The sequence below is a fragment of the Lipotes vexillifer genome, unplaced genomic scaffold (assembly GCF_000442215.2).
Source record: "Lipotes vexillifer unplaced genomic scaffold, Lipotes_vexillifer_v1.1 scaffold763, whole genome shotgun sequence".
Taxonomy (NCBI): Eukaryota; Metazoa; Chordata; class Mammalia; order Artiodactyla; family Lipotidae; genus Lipotes; species Lipotes vexillifer.
The window spans coordinates 3,148,293-3,172,631 of NW_006770909.1; the positions used below are offsets into that span (position 1 = coordinate 3,148,293).

Consider the following 24,339-nt stretch of genomic DNA (forward strand, 5'->3'; position numbering starts at 1 on the left):
ACCAAAGTGGTGGAAAACTAAAAATGCTATGGCTGGTTAATGAGGGCTAAACAGAAAGAGGTATCCACTCGCTGCTGAACAATGGCCATCAGGCCAAGACACAACAGCACCAAGAACCTTACCTTAATGCACAGGGAAGAATGATGGAAACAAGAAGAAAAAAAGCAAGATGACTGAAAAAAAAAAAAAAGGGCTAAATAGTGCACAGAAATAATAAGAAAATGGCAGATAGCTAACGGGACAATGGATTAAATTCAAGATGGGATGGCAGAGAATGGGTAAGGCCATGATAGAGGAGCAAAAATAAAGTACTAACCGGAAGAGCAAATCTCTGAGGATGAATGTGTAGTGACACATATTACATCAGCTAGTTGAGACCTCCTATTAACTGTTATAACAGCTACTGGTCAACATAATGGGCAGGAGTCACCAATATATAGTGAGACTCTGTCCACTGTACACTTTATTAAGATCGGAGGGAGTAGGTTATATATTCTGAAATAGCTTCCTTTAAAAAAAACTTTTTTTTTTTCATTTTAAAATTTTAGTTGAATAAAATAAAGGCTCAAATTTACTTGAATTATCTAAAAAAAGATAGCTCCTTCAAAGTATTTCATTACTTAGCAATCTGGGTACATAAAATGATGTTATATACAAAGAGAGTAGCAACCATGTATGTTTAGCTCCCAATACAGGTGGTCCCTGTTTGCTCTTTTCTAAGGGTCAGCCTCACAATCTGACTTCCCCAGCAGACAATGAACTTCCCAGGAAAATCCTCAGGATAGCACCAAGTAGCAACTTTGGTCTCCACAGACTAGAGGGCAATCCAGAGGAGTAACATAAATATAGAAGATATATAGTTATTTATCATTATTTAACTTTAAAATATATACATAAGAGAATCCCTGTATTTGAAAAGAAACTCTCAAGGATTCATTATTACTTGCTGTGCTCTTTGATTTGTATACATATTATGAAATTCATTTATGTTGACTTCTAGAGATGAATGCATCTTCTACAATTAGAAATTCACTAGGAACTTAAATACCATTCTGCTAGCTCTGGCTTACCAACCTTTCCTCCCCTGCAACAAAAACTAGAAAATGTGATGCTGGGATGAGATGAAGCTTATACTCAGTAAGTATTAATTCTCTCACTTCAGCATCAATTCCACATTTAGAATTGGATAAGAATATAATTTACAAAAATCATGTTCTTCTATGTTAAGATATCGAATATATCCATTTTAATGACATTAACATGGAATAGAAAAACTCTCAATGTTTACTGTACATATGCTATGTCACATTACTTTTAGTAAGCATGATTTGACCCATGTCATATCTGCCTCTGGATTACAATAAACCATATCATGGCAAAGTCTGACTGTGTTTTGAAATTGAATGTGGGGGGTGGAGGAGGACTGAGAGAGAGAAGCAGAAAGGGACAGAGGTCTGGAAGAGAGGGGAAGGAAGGGAGAGAGAAAAGAGAATCAGACAGATAAATCTTGAAGGTCAAATACTGAAGTTGAGGGAAGGAGCCATGTCTGATTCTTCTTTGTACCCTCCACACCAGCTAGCAAAGTGCCTAAATTCACTGAGCGGTAATTCAGAAAATGTGCTGAATAAATCATTGAATGGAAAATTCTAACAAGAATTCACAGTGGGATAATTACACTCCTTACCCTTACAGTGGAGTGCCTTTAGTTAAATTCTATATTATTTGCATATTAACAATTACACTCACTTTTGTATACATTAATTTTCATTTCCTGTGACTGTCCAGTCTTAGGATACTTCCTGAGTCAGGGGAGTAGCTGGTGGATTTCTTTTTGTTTTTCCTCCATCACTTCTGCCAGAAGGCTCTCAACACTGACTAGCCACTCAAAAGTTAACAGACTTCGGTAAATACTGATAAAAAAGTAAGGTCAGTTTTATGCTTTGTGGTTATCATGACGTGGGTCACCAGCATCTGTGAGAGCTACCAATATTTATATACGTTGAAGCAACATGTAAAGATTGAAGTCTACCAGTGATCTTTCTAAATACAGATAATATCAATATTAAAATTTACAAGATAATATTTAATCCTTCAATCCATTATACAAGGTACTCGACTCTCACTTTTATTTCCAGGTCCTTAAGAGGAGGATCCTAGTGTTACTCATCTGTGTAGGGTCACTGCCTAGCACTGACCCTGCACAATGAAGGAAATCTATGACAAAACAATGCATCATCAAACGTAACTGGTATATATAATGTTATATCAATATTTAACCATATTTATTGTTTAAGTATTAGAATCTTAAAGCCATCTGACAGGGTTTGAGTTTAGGCATTTCAAAAAACAACAACTATATGAGGATAAATAAAAGTCTGTGATATGTAGGAGGAAAAGTAGAAACCTGAGAGATAAGCTTATTTTAAAAATAGTGGGGGAGGACAAATAAAAGACAAATTTTTAAAAAATAAACATGAGAAGAAAACAAGAGATTTCTATTTATAAACTAGATAGAATACTTAAATCATGTGTTCATTTGAAACCACAATAGATAAAAATAGTGTCTAATTTTTAAATGTCAAGTTCACAGATAGAATGTGTAATGTAAAAACTCTAATCAAGCTAAGTGTTCCAGGAGCTATATTAAAGCACAGTTTAAACAGCAAAATAAAATCCAGATTAGCATTCAGTAAAATAATTTTAAGTTATATGTAAAGACTGCAGATAATAGAATTTTACAAATTAATGCAAATCATCCTAAATTCTAGATAATTAAACATGTTTTATATGTCTTTGTGTTGAAACATTTTATAAATACACTACAAATAAAGAGTTTTAAACAGTCATACCTGCAAAAGAGTTGTTCTATGGAGTTTCAGTGCCCCCTTTTGATGAATTTTAGCAAAGCATCCTGAACAATAATCTTCTCCACATTCAAGGCATACCTTAAAAGATATTGAAAAATCATACAATCTTATAAAATATGACTTTGAGAAAATACTTGCATAAAAAATTCATTGCTCTCATCTTTACTTCTCCAGTTACACACCTAGATGCCGGCAGAATTGAGAAGCCAAAGGAAACGGGACGACATTTGTCCCAGTTAAGATGTAACCTTGAGAAAAATTAACTTATAAACTTTAACTACTCTCCTAGCAAAATAAATATAATAGCTGTAAGTAGGTTTTAGATATATGTGTTAGGTGCATGTATGTATGTACAATTTCTGAATAAATCACCAAAAAAACGGCAACCTCAGATTAAACTTCTTAACCTGGTAAAAATTAACAGCAATATCGCTGGGTCAAAACTATTTCATTATGAGTTCTTTTATCTTTCTGTATGGATTTACATGACACAATTAGTTTCAAAGGATGTGTATACTATTTGTCTCCAAAATTCCCCACAGTCTTCTTTGAACGTCACTTCACTGGTGATTCTCAAAACGTGGTTTTAAAAGCATTCTTAGGAGATTCCTCAAAGGAAAAAAGGTGTAAGAAAAAAAACTGGATGGATCTTCATCAACATGTCAGCAATGCTTATGACTGGTGAAATGATTACCAACAAGTGTATATTTGTCTTGCAAGTTCTCTATGGTGCTAAAATGTCATTCTTTAAATTTGCGGATAAGTTGGAAAATGTGATATATCTCTACCTGTGATGGTGCCGAGCAAGGGTGAAAGTGAGAAAAGGAAATGGAATTTTTACTGCAAGAGTAATTACTACTGTGCAGACGTACAGCCACGCTAACACCCTTTACAGCATGATAAAAAAAAAAAAAAGTGCAAATGGCTAGTAGCCCCCCTTTTCTTGAGTTTGGCCTAGGTTAAGAACATCCAGTAGTACAAATAAGAAAGCATGAGGCCTGGAAAGAGAGTGTCAGAAAGTCTGTGCCAAGGAGCTCACACTCCCTTTAGCTCTCTTTCATTTCCTCTCCCTTTAGGGTGCCCACCACCCTTCTCCCCCTCCTTCCCCACCCCTCTCTCAGGGTATAATAAGCATAAAGCAGCTGGGGAAGACTGGGGAGAGACAGACCAGATTCTTCTGCCTTGTACAGGTCACTGGTGACCTGATGCGCAATTCAGTGACACTTCTCAAACTGTACCATGCATACAAATCTCCTGGGATTTCCTTACAGTGCACACGCTGGTTTGGGAAGTCTGTAATGGGACCCAAGATCCCACATTCTAACAAGATCCCAGGTGATGCCCATGCTGCTGCTGGGTGCAGACCACACAGGGAGTAAGAAGGCACTAGAGTGTATTGGATGAAGAAAAGGAGACGAAACTTAGGCGGGTATAAATTAGGAGTTTGGGATTAACAGATACACACTACTATATATAAAACAGATAACCAACAAGGACCTACTGTATAGCACAGAGAACTATTCTCAATATTTTTAATAACTTATAAAGGAAAAGAATCTGAAAAAGAATATATATATACAGGGCTTCCCTGGTGGCGCAGTGGTTGAGAATCTGCCTGCCAATACAGGGGACACGGGTTCGAGCCCTGGTCTGGGATGATCCCACATGCCGCGGAGCAACTGGGCCCGTGAGCCACAACTACTGAGCCTGCACGTCTGGATCCTGTGCTCCGCAACGGTAGAGGCAGTGATAGTGAGAGGCCCGCGCACCGCGATGAAGAGTGGCCCCCACTTGCCACAACTAGAGAAAGCCCTTGCACAGAAACGAAGACCCAACACAGCCAAAAATAAATAAATTAATTTTTTAAAAAAGAATATATATACATATATATATCTATCACTTTGCTGTATACCTGAAATTAACACAACATTGTAATTCAACTATACTTAAATAAAAATTAAATAAAACCCAATAAGAGTCCGTTATTTTTTAAAAATTGTATTGCAAGTTCCCACATGATCATGCAGTTACCTACAATAATGTAGCCATGTTTATTAAATATGAAATGATTAGGACAACACTCCAAAAATAGGTTAAAAGAGTAGGAAGTTGTATATAACTAAAATGAAACTAAAAAGGAAGGGTCAAATAACAATAACAATACCCACAACATTCAGGGAGCACTTACTCATTGTTCTAAGGGCTTCGTGTGTTCCATCTCATTTAATTCTCACAATAACCCCATAAGGTTAGCATGACCATTGTACCTCCATTGTGAAGATGAGGCAACAAAGGAACATAATGATTGAGAATTTGTCCAGTCATACAGCTAACGGAGCCAGGATTTCAACCCCAGAGTCTGGTTCAAAGCTTAAGCTCTTACCCAAGACCCACATTACTAATAATCATTGTCCATTAATTTCAGTATTAATCATTTATTAGAAAACCTTCATAAAATCTGCAATAAAATAAATCCAAAATGTCAAATGATTGCATGGTCTGGTATTTATCAAAATCCAAATGTATTTTTCAAATGTGATTATAGCTACACAGAACTGGATTTATAATTTTATTGGAAGAAAAATAAATACTATCCCTAGTATGGGAACTAATCCTAGCCTTTCAACTCCTGTTTCAAGAGCTATAGTCTCTTAGAGAAATGATGATACAAACATTATCTAAATCCATAATTTTTAAGTGAAAAATTAAAAGCTATAATTTCACATACACATATGGAAGTATTATTGTATTAACGTAGACTTCAAAATGTATTCTACAACATGTCAGCTAATATTTTAATGAATTTCTCATAAATGTCCAGCACCATTTTTACAATGTAACATAGAGGACTGAGAGTCAGTTTCAGCATATAATTCTAAGCCAAATATTTGCTAACAATAGACTTTCAATGAAAGTAGCCAAACGGATGTTATACTGGAAGATCAAAGCTGGAGTCACAGAGTAAGCTTATATATTTTGTTATACAAGCATATTTGGATTTAAATTGGGTTAAAATGACCGCCAACTGGAAAATCTTTTTAGGTAGTTTGTATAACTGGCAGGAACGTATTAAAAATGTAGATAAGGACGCCATTCCACCTCAGATGCTTCTTTGACGATGGAATACTAAAGTGCTGTTTTAGCAAATATCTTTTTAATTTGTTCAAGGCTAGATCACTTATGCTAAGCCTTCAGAATCCATTTGAGTTTAATTAAATTATCCACATTTGCCAAATTAATATGTAATTTTTAACTATCCATTTCACTTTTGTTATGTAGAAACATCCTAAAGCCACTGGAATTTCTTTTAAAAATAAGAAATCTGCAAATTTGGGGTTTTATTTTTACCACCAACATATATGAATGCAACATATATAAAATGTGCCAACAACAAAAGGCATACAATTTACTATCTCTTCTCAATGTGCTAGGCACAGTGCTAAATACTTCACATGCATTAACCATTACCCTCAATAACTCTGAGGTCGTTATACTACTGTTACCCGTTTTGTCCCATTTTACAAAGGAGAAGACAGAAACAAAAGAATTAAGTCATTTGCTGAAGTTCACATAGCTAACAACAGGTAAAGTTGAGATTCAAACCCCCAAAATGTAAGCTCTTACTCCCTACCTCCCATCCCTGTACAATTTTCCCTGATTAAGGTCCTGTCATAAGATATAGAAAGGTTGACTCTGATTATCCAGTCAGCATGACCATCTAGAATGACGGAAGCTAAGAACACAAGGTAACCTCAGAGTTCAACACTATAGAGTTCATTACATCTACCGAGCTTGAATTTTTAAATAATTTTTGTGCTTTTAACAAGTATCATGGGATATTATTTTCATTTCAAATCAAAGAACATCTTTTCTTAAAATCTTAGTAAATTCTTTAAGAATGGTTAGGGCCTAAACCCTGACTTCTATTTACAACAGTTTGCAGGCAAATCAGTTTTGTAATCACTGCACACTTCATCACTCTCCTCTGCTTTCCAGCCAAGGCACATGCCATTTATACTGTCCAGGAATGTCCTTTGCTTGCTTTTCCTTCTCTCTGGAAAAACAGATCCTTTATTTCCAAGTCAAATCTTATCTACATATGCCATATTGTTTGAATTCCACGGCCTTTAAAAAGTGCTCAACACAGAAGAGGATTAATAAGAAATATTGACTCATAGCTCCTGTGCAAATACTTCTTCAGATCATGAACAGTGGACTCCAACAATTCAATTCTGCCATAAGACCCTTTTAGCTTTCATACTTCAAACTTCAGGAATATTAGCATTTGTTTATATTTTCTAAACTTTTCTGGATAGGTATAACGTGTTAAAATTCCACCATCATATCAAGTAAAGAGAAAAATAGTATGATGTATGATGTAAAAGTAAGAGCATTATACCAAGATCTTGCCAGGGTTTTACATTTAATATTATTAGTGCTTTATTAGACTTAAAGCACTCTAACTCTCTGAGCTCAGTTAACACTGCCATGAAATAAGGCTAGTAATACAATCTTAAACCAGAAGTGATTATAACTAAATTCTCTGAAATTTAATAAATATTAGTTATAGTGATCCACAAACATTAGTTATAATCAAATTCTTTGGGGGAAAACTGCTTCCTAGGTATGTATAATATTTTAATTGCAAAATATATTGGATCTCTTCCTTTCAGTTAGCTTCAATGGTAACAGTGTTTTCAATAACAGAACTGCTTTAGAGAAATGACTCATTCAACAAACATTTGTTGAGTACCTATTAAATTGCAGGCATAATTCAAGGTGGTAAGAACACAGCAGGGAACAAAAGTAAATCCCTACTCTCATGAAATTTACATTGTGGGTGAGTAGAAAATAAACAAATAAACACACTAAAGGGTGATAAATGTTATGTAGATGAATGAGGCAGCTCCACAAAACTATAGAGAGTCATCTCAGCTGTTGCTATTTTATAAAGAGCTGTCATGACAGGCAATGTTTGAGTTGACCTTTACTGATATGAGACCTTGCGGGGAGAAAATTTGATGGGGAAATATTAAGAGTTGAATTTTGAACACACTAAATTAGTGATTTTGGTTAGAAATCCAAGTAGAAGTGTTGATTAGGCAGTCTGAGTTGAAAGTTCAGGGGAGAGATATGAGTTAAAGATGTAAATTTGGGAACCATCAAAATAAAGATGGGCTTTAAAGCCAAGAGAGTAGATGAAACTACCTAAAGAACAAGTATAAACAGACTAGAGAAGAGGCCTGAGGACTAAGCCCTGTGGCACTCCAACGTTAAGGGGTCAAGAATACAGAAAAACAACAAAGCCCTACACAGAAAAATACATACCATACGATTCCATTTATATAAATTTCAATAGGTTTAGCACCACTACATGTATGCTGCTAAAAATCAGAATAGTAGTTGGCTTTGTAGTGGGAGTTAATTGGAAAAGGCATAAGGGAACCTTCTGGGGTATTCTATCATCTTGATGGGGGTGTATACATTTAAGATTTGTCCATTTCGCAGTAGGTAGATTATACCTCAATAAAAGAGAGAGAGAGAGAGAGAGAGAGAGAGAGAATGGGAGGAGATAATGTGATGACAGCAAGTGTAGACAACTCTTTAGAAATGTTACTAAAACGGGTACAGGGTGAGATGTGGGGATCAAAGAAGAATTTCTGTTCCAGTTTTGGTTCGAGAAATACTGCAGCATGTTCTTGTGCTGATAGGCACGATCCAAGGGAGACAGGACAAAAGTTAGGTGGTGTCTTTAAACAAGAATGAGAGGATGAGATTCAGGGCATCGTGTAGCATTGGCCTTTCCTGGCAGCCTGCACACTTCACCCTTAGTAATGGTCATGAAGGAAAAGACATGGCTACCAAGCAGGTTAAGTCGGGACAGGTGTATGAGCCCATGTGAAAGTCTGATCTTATTCCAGTGTACATACTAGCAGAGCGGCTTTGTTCTCACACTGCCCACAAATCTTCCCTTTTATCTTGGGTTTTTCATGTTCAGAAGAATTTGCCATTTTATAATTAGATGGTTGTTTCACTGGCTCTGAAAGGGAAAAAAAAGACCAATCACATTAAAATACGATGTTCAGTTTTCTGATTGATAAAGGAAATTATGCACATTTCTAAATTCTCAAACAGTATATAAATATTAGTTGCCCAATAAGAATGGCACGTAGCCAAGTCTAATCTTCCCAGTAGACTAGGGAGCCCACAGTCCCCCTCCTACCCCTGTGACCACAGGACCACACATATCCAGCCATATCCATTCTGCTGTAAACTCAGTTGAACTGGACATGTAAAATTATAGAATGTTAAAAACTATGCTTTGGATAGAATTCCCATAGTGTTCTGCCCCATCTCTGGATCAAACTAAAGCCCACACAGAACAACTTCTATAATAAATGTTATATATATTTCTATAATTTGTTCTATCAAATTATCTTAACTATCCAAATTAAATGTTTATCCTCTATTTTAAAAATCTTATTTCTTTTAGAATTACTGTAAATTCAAATTTTATTTTTGGTGTTTGCTATTTTCAAATAATGTATTAAAATATAAAGCAACTTTCAATTTCCTTTAATTTCCCAGAGTAAAATTTCAATCTATAATTTTATACTGCTAAAATTTTCTTCCTAGAATTTAAGGAACAATGCTATGAAAGCCCTCACTTTTCAAAAATACTATTATTATGATCATATCCTAAGTTGATTTTTGACATAAAATAAGCACCCCTCCCCAAAATACAGATAAAATATATTTTGAGTATCAAAGATAAAGAGTCACCATTTTTGGGTTTAGAATCTTTATGCTGTATGAACAGTTCTAGCACTTAAATTTTCTATGTAAAAAAAAGAAATTATACCTTCAGCATCTAATAATACAATGGTAAACTGTTTACCTTGAAGCTGCTCCTTCAGTAATTTTAATTTCACTTTCCCACCAGAAAGCTGTATTAATAAAATAGATATTGTATGTCAGGTATACAAACTCAAATAAAGTTTAAGTTACTAATAAAAATATTATAAAGCCATAACATTTTGGTGCATCTTGAACAAAACAAACATTTTGAAAGAATGAGATCTTTAATGCATATATAGGAATTTTAATTAAATCAAGAGAAAATTCATAAAAGAAAAATATATTTTGGAAATATATACAAACCAGTTTTTTTTTTAAATGTCACAAATTATCTTTAAACAAAAATTACGTATCACCATGAAATGATTTTAGGAAAGCACTAGCATTCAGACATCGTAAAGGCTCAGTAGGCCTTTTCTATCTCTGATCTTTCTGAAACACACAAAGCCTAATATTTGTGTAGACTGAATCTAAGCTGAATTCTGACTAAGCTATTCTGCTCACATAACTGTAGAAGCTAATATTATTATCTTAATTGCCCAAATTAGAGAACCACATGTTTAAGCATCATAGGCATAACCTTCAAATATATTATTTGTGATCCCTGACTTTCCCAAGTTGTAGCCAAAAAAATTGAGTAAGTAACAATTATGGATAGGTATTTCAAATAAATAATCACTTAAAATCCTTGGATCTTAAGGGTTTAAGAAACAAAACAGACTCACCAATTGCACATACTTGCCTTGGTCTTATTAAAACCAACGTCTGAAGTACACAGACATTCACGGAGTATGGCGCACGCTTATACACACACTGTCAATTCATGCCTCACTTTCAATTTTCAATTTGCATGCTCAATTGCCCAATTTGTACATGAGAATATGAGAATAATGGTTGCCTCTATGTCTATGGCTGTACCAACTGCAGTCATCTTTGAAAATTTAGGCCTAATTATTTTCAGTGAATCTAGTGGTTTTGCTTCAAAAGGGCATTTGTTTGTTCCCATTCTTTAAGGAGCTGCTCAGATGCTATGTACCAAACACAGCACACAAGAGAATAGAATTGAAATAATCAATTTTTATGTGAACCACACTTTTATTTTTAAACTGGCAGTGTTGTACAAGTTACAGATAATTTAATCCTATTTTTTATAACCAAATTATCTGATACTATTACCTTAATGATACATCTGAATTGCAACATGATCTATGTGTTTATAGGCTACCTGGGCAGAATGCATATACCAAAGCAAAATGAATTCATTATTAGGGACATGTTATACTTTGTTCTTGTTACTGTGAATTATATTTTTCTGCTCTATGAATATAGCCATATTTACTTCATATGAATCAAACTGTATACAAATATTTCAATGAACAAACTGCTAGCTTACTATTTTTAGGCAAATAGAATTTCCTCCTAAGTCTGATTTTTATCTGTTGGGGAAAGAGATGAGGGCGGAGTAGGGCTGGACCAGGGATACACACACACACACACACACACACACACACACACACACACACACACACATACACACAGGCAAACACCATAAAGACATATGGATATGCATATGTGTGTATATATAAAACACCAGGAATTCAATATACTGAAGCCTGTTCCTTATTAACCCACTTATGACTCCACCAGGAGATGCTGAAGGGGTCCTATCAGGAGTCAGGGCAGCTTAGTGTCTCTACCACACAGACATATCATCTGGGCCCTTGGGGTCAGACTACGTTGTATTCATCGGCCTCCTTGGCATTCACAAATGCCTCCATCCTGCCACTAATGTCCTAATCCACCGTGCTGGGCCCACACTCCTTCCACAAGCCACCTTTTCAAATATCCTCATTCTTAATCCAATTAGCTACTCAACCTTTGCCATTCTCCACTACTTGTCCTTCCGTCCAGGCTGCTCTGCCCTTCCATGAAGCCCTTATTAAAGAGTCCTTTAACTATCTTATGCCTTAAAATTTTCCTTAAAATATCTCTTCCAAAAGTTCACAGTAACTGGACCCACCTTTCCTCACACTCAACCTTCTCCACAGAACTCTCCAGAGGAAAGAGCTCCATTTCTACCCCCTTTCACTCACCAGGAGAGAAGGAAAATGTTCTCCCTGTTTGCTCCCCAGTGCTGCTTCCAGAATACTGGTCCGCTCTCACCATTACACGAAGTTGCCTCTACTGAAGGTCCCCGCCATCCACTTACCGCCTTTATCAATACCCAGGATCCTCTTCCACCTGAAATCTCAGCAGTCTGTTCAGTATTTCTCTCCAGCACATTTCTGGGTGATGATCGTGGAGACTTTACTGTCCATGTTCACCTGATATCCTGATGCTGAAAACCCTCCGACATGCTGACTACTATGAACTTCTAAGTGCCTCCTCAGCCACCTGACCATTATGACCAAACCTTGGACCTAAGCAGCAATCTGAATGGCCATACTTTCAAAATCCCAAACTCAGAGTTTCTCAGTGCAAACCGCAATCTCCTTACCTCCTTCCTCTTAGACCTCCCATTATCTACCAACCATTGTGATGAAATAATAGCAACTGGGTCCCCTACAAATCCATGCTGAATAAACCCCGTGGGCTCTTACGGCTCTTCAGCAATCCATTCATCCATTTGCTACTAAACCTCAAACATGATTCTCACATGATTTGGCTACTCCAAATCTTCTCCATTCCAAAAAACTCAGATCCACCCCATTTCCTTTCCTTAATCTGAACAGATGATCTTGCCTTCAAATTTACTAAGAATGTCAAGGTCTTCCTATTAATATTTTTCCACAGCTTCCTGCCTTACCGTCTGTCAAAAACAACCTCTAAAAATGTACCTTTACTGCCACCTGTTTTCTCTTCCATTTTTCTTGTCTCAGAGAAAATGTGCCCTCCTTCCCTTGGCCAGGCCCTCCTCAAGGAGCTACCTCTTCAAAGCCCTCAGCAACTGGCACCTCTCTTATTTGAATCTTCAATACTTCTTCCACTAGTGAATCTATCCCTCAGCTACAAATTGGCTCACATCTTCCCTGTGATTCTAAATATATATATATACATATATATACACACACAGTATTTATATATATAGTATTTGTTCATATATTTTTGTATTATATATATAAAGTCTCCTTGATCCTATTAAAGCCTTGAGAGATCACCCTCTGTTCTCACGTTTACTGAAACTAGCCTTTACTCATTGCCACCTGCCTTTCTTTTTCAACCACTTGAAATATATTTTTACATCTGATAACAATCCAACCATCAAATCAAATGTATTGTTTTTAAAAATTCTCATTCTCCGTAAATAAACATTTTAATGTGATTTTCAGTTAATATTACAACTGGTTTCACACATATTATCTCACACCTTGCTCAAAACTCTGAGGTAGTCAGTAAGTACTGTTATGCATGTTTACAAATATGGTAACAGTAGCCCAAGAAAGGTTACCTCATTTGTCTAAAATCACAAAGCTAATGAGATGAGTCACGATTTTAATCTATATAGTCTACCAAAGGGTTTCTTGTTCTTGGTACCACTGACATTTTAGGCCAAATAATTCTTTGTTGCGGGGTCTGCCCAGTGCATTGTAGAATGCTCAGCAGCACCCCTGGCTTGTAGCCACTACACACAATTAGCCAAAAACATCACTCTCAGTGGTGATAACTAAAAATGTGCCCAGACATTGCCAAATGTCTCCTGGGGGACAAAATTGCCCCCTGTTGAGAAACACTGCTAAAACTAAACCCAACTTTTTCATTACAAATACATCAATCAAGGTTGACTTCTCCATTTTTTTTCTAAAAATGTCCTCCTTTACTTTCATCTCCTATGAAATTACCTTACTTTGACTCTATTTCTCCCATTATTTCTCTTCTCCCTTTACTGGAGAGCTGGCAAATTATCTTAGAACTAGCCTGAAAGCCTGCATTTCAAATCTTGGCCCTGACCCTTGACGTGAGCAAGTTATTTAACTTTTTTGATGTTAAATTACTTCATTTGTGGAACTGGAAAAAATAACAACTGCCTCTTAAGAGTGATATAAGCACTTAATGAGATATAACAGGAAAAGCACTGTTGACTGGTATAAAAGAGATAGTGAATAAATATTCAAGTTCTCTTTGCCTCCATATTCTCTGGTCTTTATCCTTCATACCTGCCCTTTATCCTTTACACCTTTCTTATCCTTTTTATAAATTCTTAGGGAGCACATTTACCTCTCAGCTTCAACTAACACATAAGAATGCAAACAAAACTCTGAAATCTTTGAAATTTGCTAAGAGAGTAGAACTTAAATGTTTTTATTAAAAAAAAAACAAGGTAAATATGGATGTTAATTAACTCGATAGAGGGAATTCACTCACAATGTATATGTATATCAAATCATCGTGTTGTACACTTTAAATATCTTACAATTTTACTTGCCAATTATACAATAAAGCTGGGAAAAGAAAGTAAGAGAAGGAGGGTAGAAGGGAGGGAGACAAGGAGGAAGCCAACTATCTAGCTCTAAATCTAAACACCAGAACTTTTCTTTCCAGCTCCTCTATTTTTCTATCTCCTAGGCAATTCATCCTGGAATATCAGTTATATATTTGACTTCTTCTTTTCCTTTCTCACTGTGTTTTGGGTCCATGTTTCCTTTATATTTCTTCTGCTACGTTCTCATTCAGACTCTTCTCATCTGACTTTTTAATAGACTTATATATAGTCTCTCTGCTTCTATATCAGTGGCCTCCAAAGTAGCCTGTATGCATGCCTGAGGGAGCCCGGAAAAGATCAAAGAGAAGAAAAGAAGCATCTATTCATGTTTATATCAACCTTGATTAATTTCCATATTTTGTTTTACAATGAACATGACATATTAGTATGTATATAAATAAATTATATTTATAAGTAAATAAAAAATTCACGGATAGAAAGTCCATTCTCAAAATATATCCTTTCTTTCTTTGTTTGTTTTTTTGCGGTACGCGGGCCTCTCACTGTTGTGGCCTCTCCCGTTGCAGAGCACAGGCTTGGGACGCGCAGGCTCAGCCGCCATGGCTCACGGGCCCAGCCGCTCCGCGGCATGTGGGATCTTCCCAGACCGGGGCACGAACCTGCGTCCCCTGCATCGGCAGGCAGACTCTCAACCACTGCGCCACCAGGGAAGCCCTCAAAATATATTCTTTATTGCTGTGGTACACGATCAAAAGAGTTTGAATATCATTTGCTCTATACTCTACTTATATAAACTTCAAATGCACTGGATATTAACAAGATCAACCATCATACATCATTACCTTAAATTTGCTGCTCTCCTGCTTCAAAGTTGTCAGGGAATTCACCCAGTGAAAAAGTCAACACTCCTGAGTCTGGTATTCAGGCCTCCTATCCTCCTGCCCAATCTTATTTCTCCTCCCACCTTCTGTAACTCCCCAACCCCTCATGCTTTCATCCTCAATTATGAGGTTTATGGGAATGGGCATTATGACTTATTCATCACTTTTCCTTACAAATACATCTAGTACACTCTCAAATATTTATAGAGCTAAACTATTATTTCCCAAGCACAAATGATTGATACACTACATGGCAAAAATTACATAGTGATTTTTCCTATAAATATTTTCATATGTGTATCATCTTTTATATTAGGTAAGGATATCCTTGAGAACAAGGATAATTCACTATAAGACAAAGAAGCGGGGCTTCCCTGGTGGCGCAGTGGTTGAGAGTCCGCCTGCTGATGCAGGGGACACGGGTTTGTGCCCCGGTCTGGGAAGATCCCACATGCCGCGGAGCGGCTGGGCCCGTGAGCCATGGCCGCTGAGCCTGAGCGTCCGGAGCCTGTGCTCTGCAACGGGAGAGGCCACAGCAGTGAGAGGCCCGCGTACCGCAAAAAACAAACAAACAAAAAAAAGACAAAGAAGCGTTAATAAGTGCTATTAATAAATAGCATTAATAAATGCTATTGAATAAATAAATCAATAATCACAGAGTCAGCACTTTTAATATATTATATTTACAACAACATCTAAAGTATGGAACACTGTCTCAGAAAGATAATGAAAAATGCAAAGTGGATTATAAAGCTTTTAATGCAAAAATTAAAGAAACATATCTCAGTAAGAGAATGACACTAAAGAATAAAATGCCTTTTCTAAGCCAAAAAGGTTAGAAGTGCCAAGATGTCTGTAGATGCCAACTGACCCAATGAAAGTTTAATGATAGGTATATAAAAAAGAAAAAGCTATATAAGTTAAAACTTACAAAGTCACAGATTTTGTACTAAAGAATCCAGAAGCAAAACAGTTTTCTTTACATAAGGACACTCATTTGCCTTTAACCTTAAATATTATTAATATATTTTACAATACACAGTAAAGATAAAGCAATTCTATAGCTGGGGAATTTTAAAGCATTTCCCTTGGGTATCTTCACATATGGAATCAACAGTTTATGAATAATTATTATTCAAGCAGAAAATAAATACATTAAATAAATGTGATATAACAAAAAGACAGAAAAATGTCTGTCCTTTGTTATATCAAATAATTTTGCTTTCACCTTAATATAGAACTACATAGTTCTATTTCACATACTTAAAAGCAGAACTGAACTGAATGGAAAAATTCAGTTTAGAAAATTCACCTGAAGATGAATTTTTAAAAATTAACTTCAGATGAAAAACAAAAACATATCTGAATAGTGAAAGTTGTATATTAGACCATAAAATATAACTGAAATCCAATAACATGCAAACTTGTTAAAACAAGAATAGGAGGTTCTTATGTATGGAAGGGAATGCAAGATCTGAAAAAATACTTTATATCTTCTCAGCAAACTGCCTAAGAATCAAATGGTATTTTCTTACCTTAATAACATTTCCTTTATTTTGTGACACCATGCATGATTGATTACCCAATCTGCCCACTTGTCCAGATTTCCAGTGACATCCACTTGACCTTCAATATATATGAACAGAAGACAAAATGTAATTACTAAATATATTTCTCCTTCTAATGAAAACAAATATATTTTCCCTGTTTCAGAAAATGGAAATTCAGTTGTTAACATTTAACAGACCACCACAAAATGAAAATGAAATATCAATAATGCCACAATATCCTCAGTAATTCTAAAATATAGCTCTATTATATTTGGAACTTTTGAGAAGAAATGAATAAAAGTGAAATGTCCAAACACAGATGAAGAATTTCATTTTTTTAGACATTTACAATGACTAAAGATAGCTTTACTGATTTATAGGAAATTTTACAGATTGTCATGCAGTTTTGAAAGCTAAGTGTTCACAAATGTAAAGAGAAAAAGGAAGCAAAACAAGACCCCCTAAAATTCAGCAGATCTACTATGTGATGAATTCCTTATTAAGACTTCAAATTAGCTCCCACAGCAAAAGGTAACAGAGCTTGCAAAGAAGGCAAACTGTTTCGTTTTACAGTTTTCAAAGTACTTTTATTTGAGCCTCACAAAATCTTTTGAAGTCAACAGAGCAGGGAGGCCAATTCCCATTTTAAATAATAATGAGAGAAAAACTTGCCCAAAGCCACAGAAATAATAAATCATAAAACCAAGATGGGAAAACTGGACTTTCCATCTTCCTGACCAGTGACTGGCAGGTTCTCATTCTGGCCATGACATTTACTATCTGTGTGACCTTAGAAAAGCATTTAACTATTCTGAAAACCCAGTCAAGCTTTAGAACATTTTTGAAAACATCTAGAAAAGGTTCCTCAACTAATGAAAACTTACTCTTGGGGGCTGATTTCAGGAACTCTGATTCACAGATATATTCATGATCCACTGAGAAGTCCAAACTAAATCCAAATTAGTGAAGGTTTAAAAAAATAAGAAAGAGGGCTTCCCTGGTGGCACAGTGGTTGAGAGTCCGCCTGCCGATGCAGGGGACGCGGGTTCGTGCCCCGGTTGTTCAATATTCAAAAATTAATATATTCCACCTATCAACAAGCTAAAGAAGAAAAATCATATGATTATATCGATTAAGGCAGAAAAAGTATTTGACAAGATCCAATACCTATTCATTAAAAAAAAAAAAAAAAAACTTTAAAAAAATAAGAAAGAAAAGAAAAAACCACAATAAAAAAAGAGAACTGGCCATTGGATCATTAGGATAAGAGCAGCAAGATACAGAATAAATTTTGTCACCTGGGATGTACTACATTGAGATGACTTTGATTAAACCAATACTCTGGTTATTAGAAAGGTTGTGTGTATAGCTCATGAATACTTTTTCACAGAGTTAATCTCTGAAGATAAACACTACTAAAACTATAATAAACCTCTGAATTTTCTTTAATGGTTTAGAAGGTACTTCACAGATATTTGATAATCATCATTTTGAATACTAAACAAAAGCAAATTTAATACACGAAGAGTCTGGTAATATTTAGTACCACCAAAAGCATATGAAATATGCCCACTCATTCTCTGTAGGAGAAAGTTATACACTTTTGAAGCCTATTTGAAAGGAGTTCTCCAATGTCTACCAAAACGTAAACTGCCATATATTTTGACCTAAAATTACATGGGTGGAAATTTATCCCATAGATACTCTTATATATGTAAGCAAAACTATATGTAGAAGCATATCCATGGCAGCATATATAATCACAAAATACTGAAAACTTAATAAAGATATGAAAAATAAATGCTATTATAGCCACACAAAGAAATACTATGCAGCCACTAAAAGAATGAGATCACTGTGCATTGACGTGGCAAGAGCACTAAGATATATCAAGTAGAAAAGTAGAATTTGAATCCATCCACAGACTTTTATAGATGAACTCATTTGAAAAATGTAAAAGACATGTCAGATACAAACCTACACACACACATACACACACACATTCAAACACTTATATATACATAGGCTTGTACAAGGACAAGACATTTGTGGGAAGAAACATTTTAATTGTTAAAAGTGGTACTACAAAATGGGCTGGGAGTCAGCCTAAAGTGAAGAAGAGATAATTTTCATTATATAACTACCAGTTATACTTGATTTTAATTATATTTATGTATTATTTTTACAACAACGCAAAATGTTCAGTAAAATTAGTACAGATATGCAAGCATAATATTAGAGAAGTCTCATTAATAAAATTTCAGCTAAAGCACATTTGCTAAAAATATTTCAAACGTACGTACGTGAGGGTCTGAATGATTCTTATCTATGTGCATGTTAACCCCTGCCCCCCAAAAGTCTTTTAATAAATAAAAATGCCCTACACATAAACTGGCAATCTCCTATTGATGGCAATTTTATGGGAGCAGAGGGCAAGTTCTGCATTGCTGTCCTCAACATTCCAGACTATAACTGGTTCAGAAGAGGAATGTAAGAAGAGAAATAAGAACATGTAAGACCAAATAAGGTTCAGGGAAAAGGGACACAAATAGAAAAAGTAGGGGAAATTTAATATTGCTTGTTCATCAGGAAAAGCCAGAAATGATTCATTCAGGACAGATAGTCATTGGAATGACAATAATATATAAAATAGTTCTTGACATAAGGACTTCAGTTTATAATAAAATTCATTTTATTCCTCTAAAATCCTCTAAAAATGTCACCCACCCTCTTTCTTCCTTTTCTTTGCTCCTTGTTGCTTGGAATTCTTGTAGTTTCTTTCCCATCTCTTGGTTCTCCAACTCTAACTGCACTTTCTCCATTCTCAGTTCTTGAGCATTTCTGAATAAGATTTAAATGCAAAATGTTCATTTGGGGTAAACAAACAAACCCCCCAAAAAGAAAAAAAAAAGGCAAAATAAGTTTATATTATGGTTTGCCCTTAATTAAAATTATGAATAATAAATATGTGAAAAACTATTTTAACAACTTCCTTTGTAGTCTTTGAAATATGGTTTCTAAAGTTAGCATTTGCCTTTAATTAATATTCTCCTGAAGCAAGGTATCACTTCATATCTTAGACTTTTGTTTTATTACATTGTTAGAGGTCTCAAATCATAATTCACGTTATACATGAGCTATGACTTTATATATGTACAAATATCCATGACACACAAATAGAAAATAAAATAAAAATTATTTTCTAATTTTCATACTGTCCTTAAAGGATTCAAGTATTAATACTTTGAATCATAGTGTTTAAAATAACTATTCTGTATGGGCAGAATACACATTTTTGCTAAATTAATCATCTTGGAAAACTTCGATAAATTTCTACCTTTATGCCATGTATGTATAATACAAAAAGAGAAAGAGAGAGAGAGAAAGACAGAGAAGGGCCTGCTTGGAGCCTATTAGGAAGAAAACACCTATCAAGGGTTTTGGAACAGGAGCCATCAAAGGGATAAATGGGAACTGAGCCAAGCATCACCTATTGTTTCCACTGAAGGAAAGCAACAAGAAGAAAAGTTTCTGAGGACAGAGCAGAGCCCCCTTACAGATTCCTGTACAAGAACTTTCCTAATAATATCTGAAGTTCATCAAGCTTTTGACACAAGCTATTTTCTTCATTCTACAATTCTGGTCCCTTGTCAGCATTAGTCACTGAGTCTCTTTCAAGAAGTAAACCAACCTAGTTCTCTAGCTTTCATTCTCTATCATGAGTTTAAATCTCTTCCTTCATTATTTCATTAGTGTCTTATTATAATCAAGTAGTGTGGGCTACTTGGGTATGTGTGCCATGGCAAGGAACCAAAATAAGAATAATGAAGATAAGAGAGGGAAATAATTGAGAGGTGGTGAGCAATCCACCAAAGAGCAAGCGGGCCAAAGATATGTCCCCAAGTGGACAGTCCAGGAAGATATATGGAAAGTGGCAGGAGGCGAAAACTGCCTAGAGTGTTCAGAGAAGCTGGTGAAGATACTGAGAGAGAAAGAGGCATTATTTTCATTATATCTGTTCCACAAGGAGTAATTCAGCCCCTACTACAAACAAGCACTGTTGTAAGTGATAGGATGTGAGACCCAGTGGAGCTTCCATTATAGAAAGGAACGTAGACAAATGTGAAGGTAATTGAAGTATAGTATAATGGCGTTTTCATTGGAGAAGTACAGGGAGATACCTGAGAGCACACAGAAAGGGCACATATCCAGCCCCTGGGGCCGTAGGAACAGTACCTGGTGGAAGTGAAGACTAAGCTGAGTCCCAAGGGATGAAAGGACTTAGCCGGTCAAAGGGAAGTGGTGAGAGCAGTGTTCCAGGAAGAAAGAAAAGTGTGGGTACAAGTAGAAAAGAGTGATGTGTGGGTCCAGGCACTAGAAGTTCCATGTGCCCAGGCATTAAGTGCAGGACGGGGAGAGTGGCAAGAAATGGAACTGCTGAGGTGGACAGTGGCCAGATTATGAAGAGCTGTGTAGGCCATGATGAGGAATTGGGATTTGTATTCTATGAGCAATAAGAATTTTTAAAAGGTTTTAAGAGAATTGAGACTTGATAATACTTGCACTTTAGAAAGATCACTCTGGCTGTATAATGGAATATTAATCAGAGGGTGTAAGGCTGAGAACAAGGCAGCCAGTTAGGAGACTATCTCAGTAATCCTAATAACAGAGAGATAGTGCTGGTCTGACTGGACAGACAGTGGACAGAAAAATGGGAACATTTGAGAAATATAAGAAAATAGAATTAACTGGACTTGGAGACTGACCAGAAGTAGGTGACTGACCAAGGAAGGGACAAAGAAGGAACCTGAGATAATCCCAAGAGCAACCAGGAGGCCAGTGATGCCATTTCCTGAACTAATTCACTCTGGGGTGGGCTGGGGACACAGTTCAGGATTAGTGGCCCAAAGTCTCAGTGGCCCACAACACTTTCCACATGGCCTCCAGAGGAAGAGTTCAAAAGCACACATGTGATTGTGTCACTTGTTTGCTTATAAAACTTTTGATGTTTTGAAAGTCCCCACTAAGGTAGAGGACTGGGGTGCGACTGAAGAAAAGCAACTGGCCTACTGACCAAGTGGTCAAGTTGATGGTGCAGTTCCGTGGGTCTGGAGCAAGACAAAAGATTCTTCCTGGAGACATCCTTAGACACAGAGCCAGAAGGGCAACTAAAGTTGATCCCACAGGGACCGTGTCAACATAACAAATCCAAGAGGCAGAAAGAGCCCACAGAAATGGTGTGGAGGCTGGAAAGGTGTAGAGAGGAATTGGAGAACACCAAAACGTAAGACAACATTAAGACAATTGTTGAGACAATGTCAAATAAGACAGACTTGGAACAAGGAAAGGGCAAGAAAGGAAACTCCAGAGCAATTACCATAGAATGGGTGTTCCCGCCCTAGTTTCTACGGGCTGTGGTTCATCGGTGGACCAGGGAGACATGCAGGCCAGGGAACAGTGATTACCCCTCATCTCCAAGATAAATCCCAAACTCCTTAGTGTGGCATACAAGTTAATTTATTAGCTACATGACTTGCCATTCTCACCAATTTTGTTCTATAAATCTTAGTGAACTGGATATGTCTGAAAGTCCCCAGACTATGTGTCTGTGTGCCTTTGAACAAGTTTCACCCAGTAACTACCCAACTAACTGCGTCTTTCAGGCAAAGCTTGGAGACCTCCTCACCCCTGGCCTAGCAGTTACGGCCATGTTCTCATAGCTACCTGTGCTTTAATATCACACCATGTTTCACAATACTTTGTAAATGTAATTTTACTTATTCACATCCTCCACAAGCTACCTGAGGGCAAAGATTGTGACTTTCTTCTTTTGTACCCACTGTTCCTTAGAACAGTGTATAGACTATGTGTACTTAACAAATGTTTGTTGGATGAATGTTTATAGGTATATACACACAGACTTAAAACATATCACCAAAATGCATTTGTCCCTTCTCTTTTTGCATTAAAAAAGTAAAGTTGGTAATACTAGCCATTGGATAGCTCCCCTCCCTACCAAAAACTAGTAAACCTAATAATGATAATGCCATATAACTTTTTCCAGATGACAAAATGTTTTTCCACGCAGTATCTCAAAAGTAAAGGGAGAATTAAGAAAGTTCTGAAGACACTGAGTAATCACAGGACTATTTATCTGGATCAGGGAACTCAGAAACAGTCTGCCCCCAACCCATGATGGCTGGCCCTGAATCATATTTGAGAGGAAGGCCTTGGGAATTCCCAGTGACTCTAGATGATCTCAAAGGGAAATGGTATATTGAACCTTCTGGTACCCCTACCATGTCCTGAAATTTCTAGGATACCCAGAATTGCTTGACTCAGGCTGAATGCATCTCCAAGGCAATCTAGGACAGAAGATACCTGTCCTGGGAAAGGTGAATTCAATATAAAGTCCTTTAACGATGCAAAGTGCAAGGGTAGTTAGTGATTTCTATTCCCTGTTTAAAGGTCTCGTCTCTCACTTTAACAGTCTCCCTAAATTTCAATTTCTTTCAGTTTCTTCAGGGTGATTCTTTTCTAATTTTGTATAAGTGTCACAAAAATATTTGTAACTTTCGGTTGTATTGCTTCAATAGTTGATGAACCCAATTCGCATAGATTCTTGTGTCATAAGTATTTTTAGTCCTCATTTTTAAACCATTATAGATTTATAATATTTCAAACCTACTGTCTTAAAATAGAGCAATGTGAAGAAAATGCAGATGAGAATTCACAACATTTTATTTCAACTCTAAATAGCCTCATATGAAAAAAATACTTTAAATTATAAAATATAGAAACTTTAGCAACTATTCTATTTAAGTAATAAACACATATGCACTTACTTATATTTTAGTTTTACAGAATTTCCAGCTTTTCCCCATGGAAGAACCACAAAATCTTTGGTGTTCATGATTACTGTCTCAGTATTGCCTAAAAATTATTGTGATTGGCGGAAACTTCTGAAAAAGTAACAAAGGCAAAAGAATTATGTCAACATCAAGTGGTTAACGTTACAAATTTGAAAATACATATAACTCAGGAAAATTTTTAAACAAGAAAACATTATGAGGGAAAAAATCGAATCAATGGTTAAACAACAAGAAATTATTATAAATGATAAATGTATTATGTTATACAAATATTTATATGCTAATATAGTTATAACTATAACATATCTGATGGAACTAAAATTTTACCAATAATTATATAGCAAAAGACTGTGGAAACTGAAAGTGAAGAATGAATTCCTTAAGACAAATAGAGCACATATTCTGGCTCTTTCTATGATTAAGATTATAACAATATATATCAGGTATTTGTTCCCAGCCAAAAATAATATCCAAAACTAGGTAGGTAGTGAAAAGAACCTTAGAAACACAATCCAAACTCGAAAACCTTTTTTTTTTTTACCTATACGGTAATGTAAAATGAGAACTAAGGTATGCAATAATTACCCAAAGGCATTCAAGTATAGTCATTTATCAAAAAAAATTTAATGATGCTCTTTGCCTAAAATCAAAAATTAGCATATTTAGAAAGAATTTTTCAACAAGAAATGAAACAAAAAAGATTTTTTGCCTAACTCCAAGTTAGCCAGAAAATTAAATTATTCAGAACACCCTATTTCCTGAGTATCCCAATTACTCACGGTTCTACAATAATTTACTCTGTAATGCTGAACTGCTGAATCACATGCACAACTATTGGATTTTTATATGAATAAAAATTTCCAAATTCCA

General features: G+C 35.8%; 1 protein-coding gene across 2 annotated transcripts in view; it reads right to left on the reverse strand.

Moving 5' to 3' along the window:
* The window catches only part of ZBBX (zinc finger B-box domain containing), a 102,852-nt gene extending 79,342 nt beyond the window's left edge, over window positions 1-23,510 (reverse strand). For both annotated transcript variants that reach the window (XM_007446423.1, XM_007446422.1), the window contains exons 1-6: window positions 23,443-23,510; window positions 19,325-19,438; window positions 16,583-16,673; window positions 9,766-9,814; window positions 8,798-8,907; window positions 2,850-2,945 (exon numbers count right to left, since the gene is read on the reverse strand). In XM_007446423.1, coding sequence (XP_007446485.1) covers window positions 2,850-2,945; window positions 8,798-8,907; window positions 9,766-9,814; window positions 16,583-16,673; window positions 19,325-19,438; window positions 23,443-23,510 — 528 coding nt within the window. The remainder of the gene's footprint in view (window positions 1-2,849; window positions 2,946-8,797; window positions 8,908-9,765; window positions 9,815-16,582; window positions 16,674-19,324; window positions 19,439-23,442) is intronic.
* Window positions 23,511-24,339: the final 829 nt, after the last annotated feature.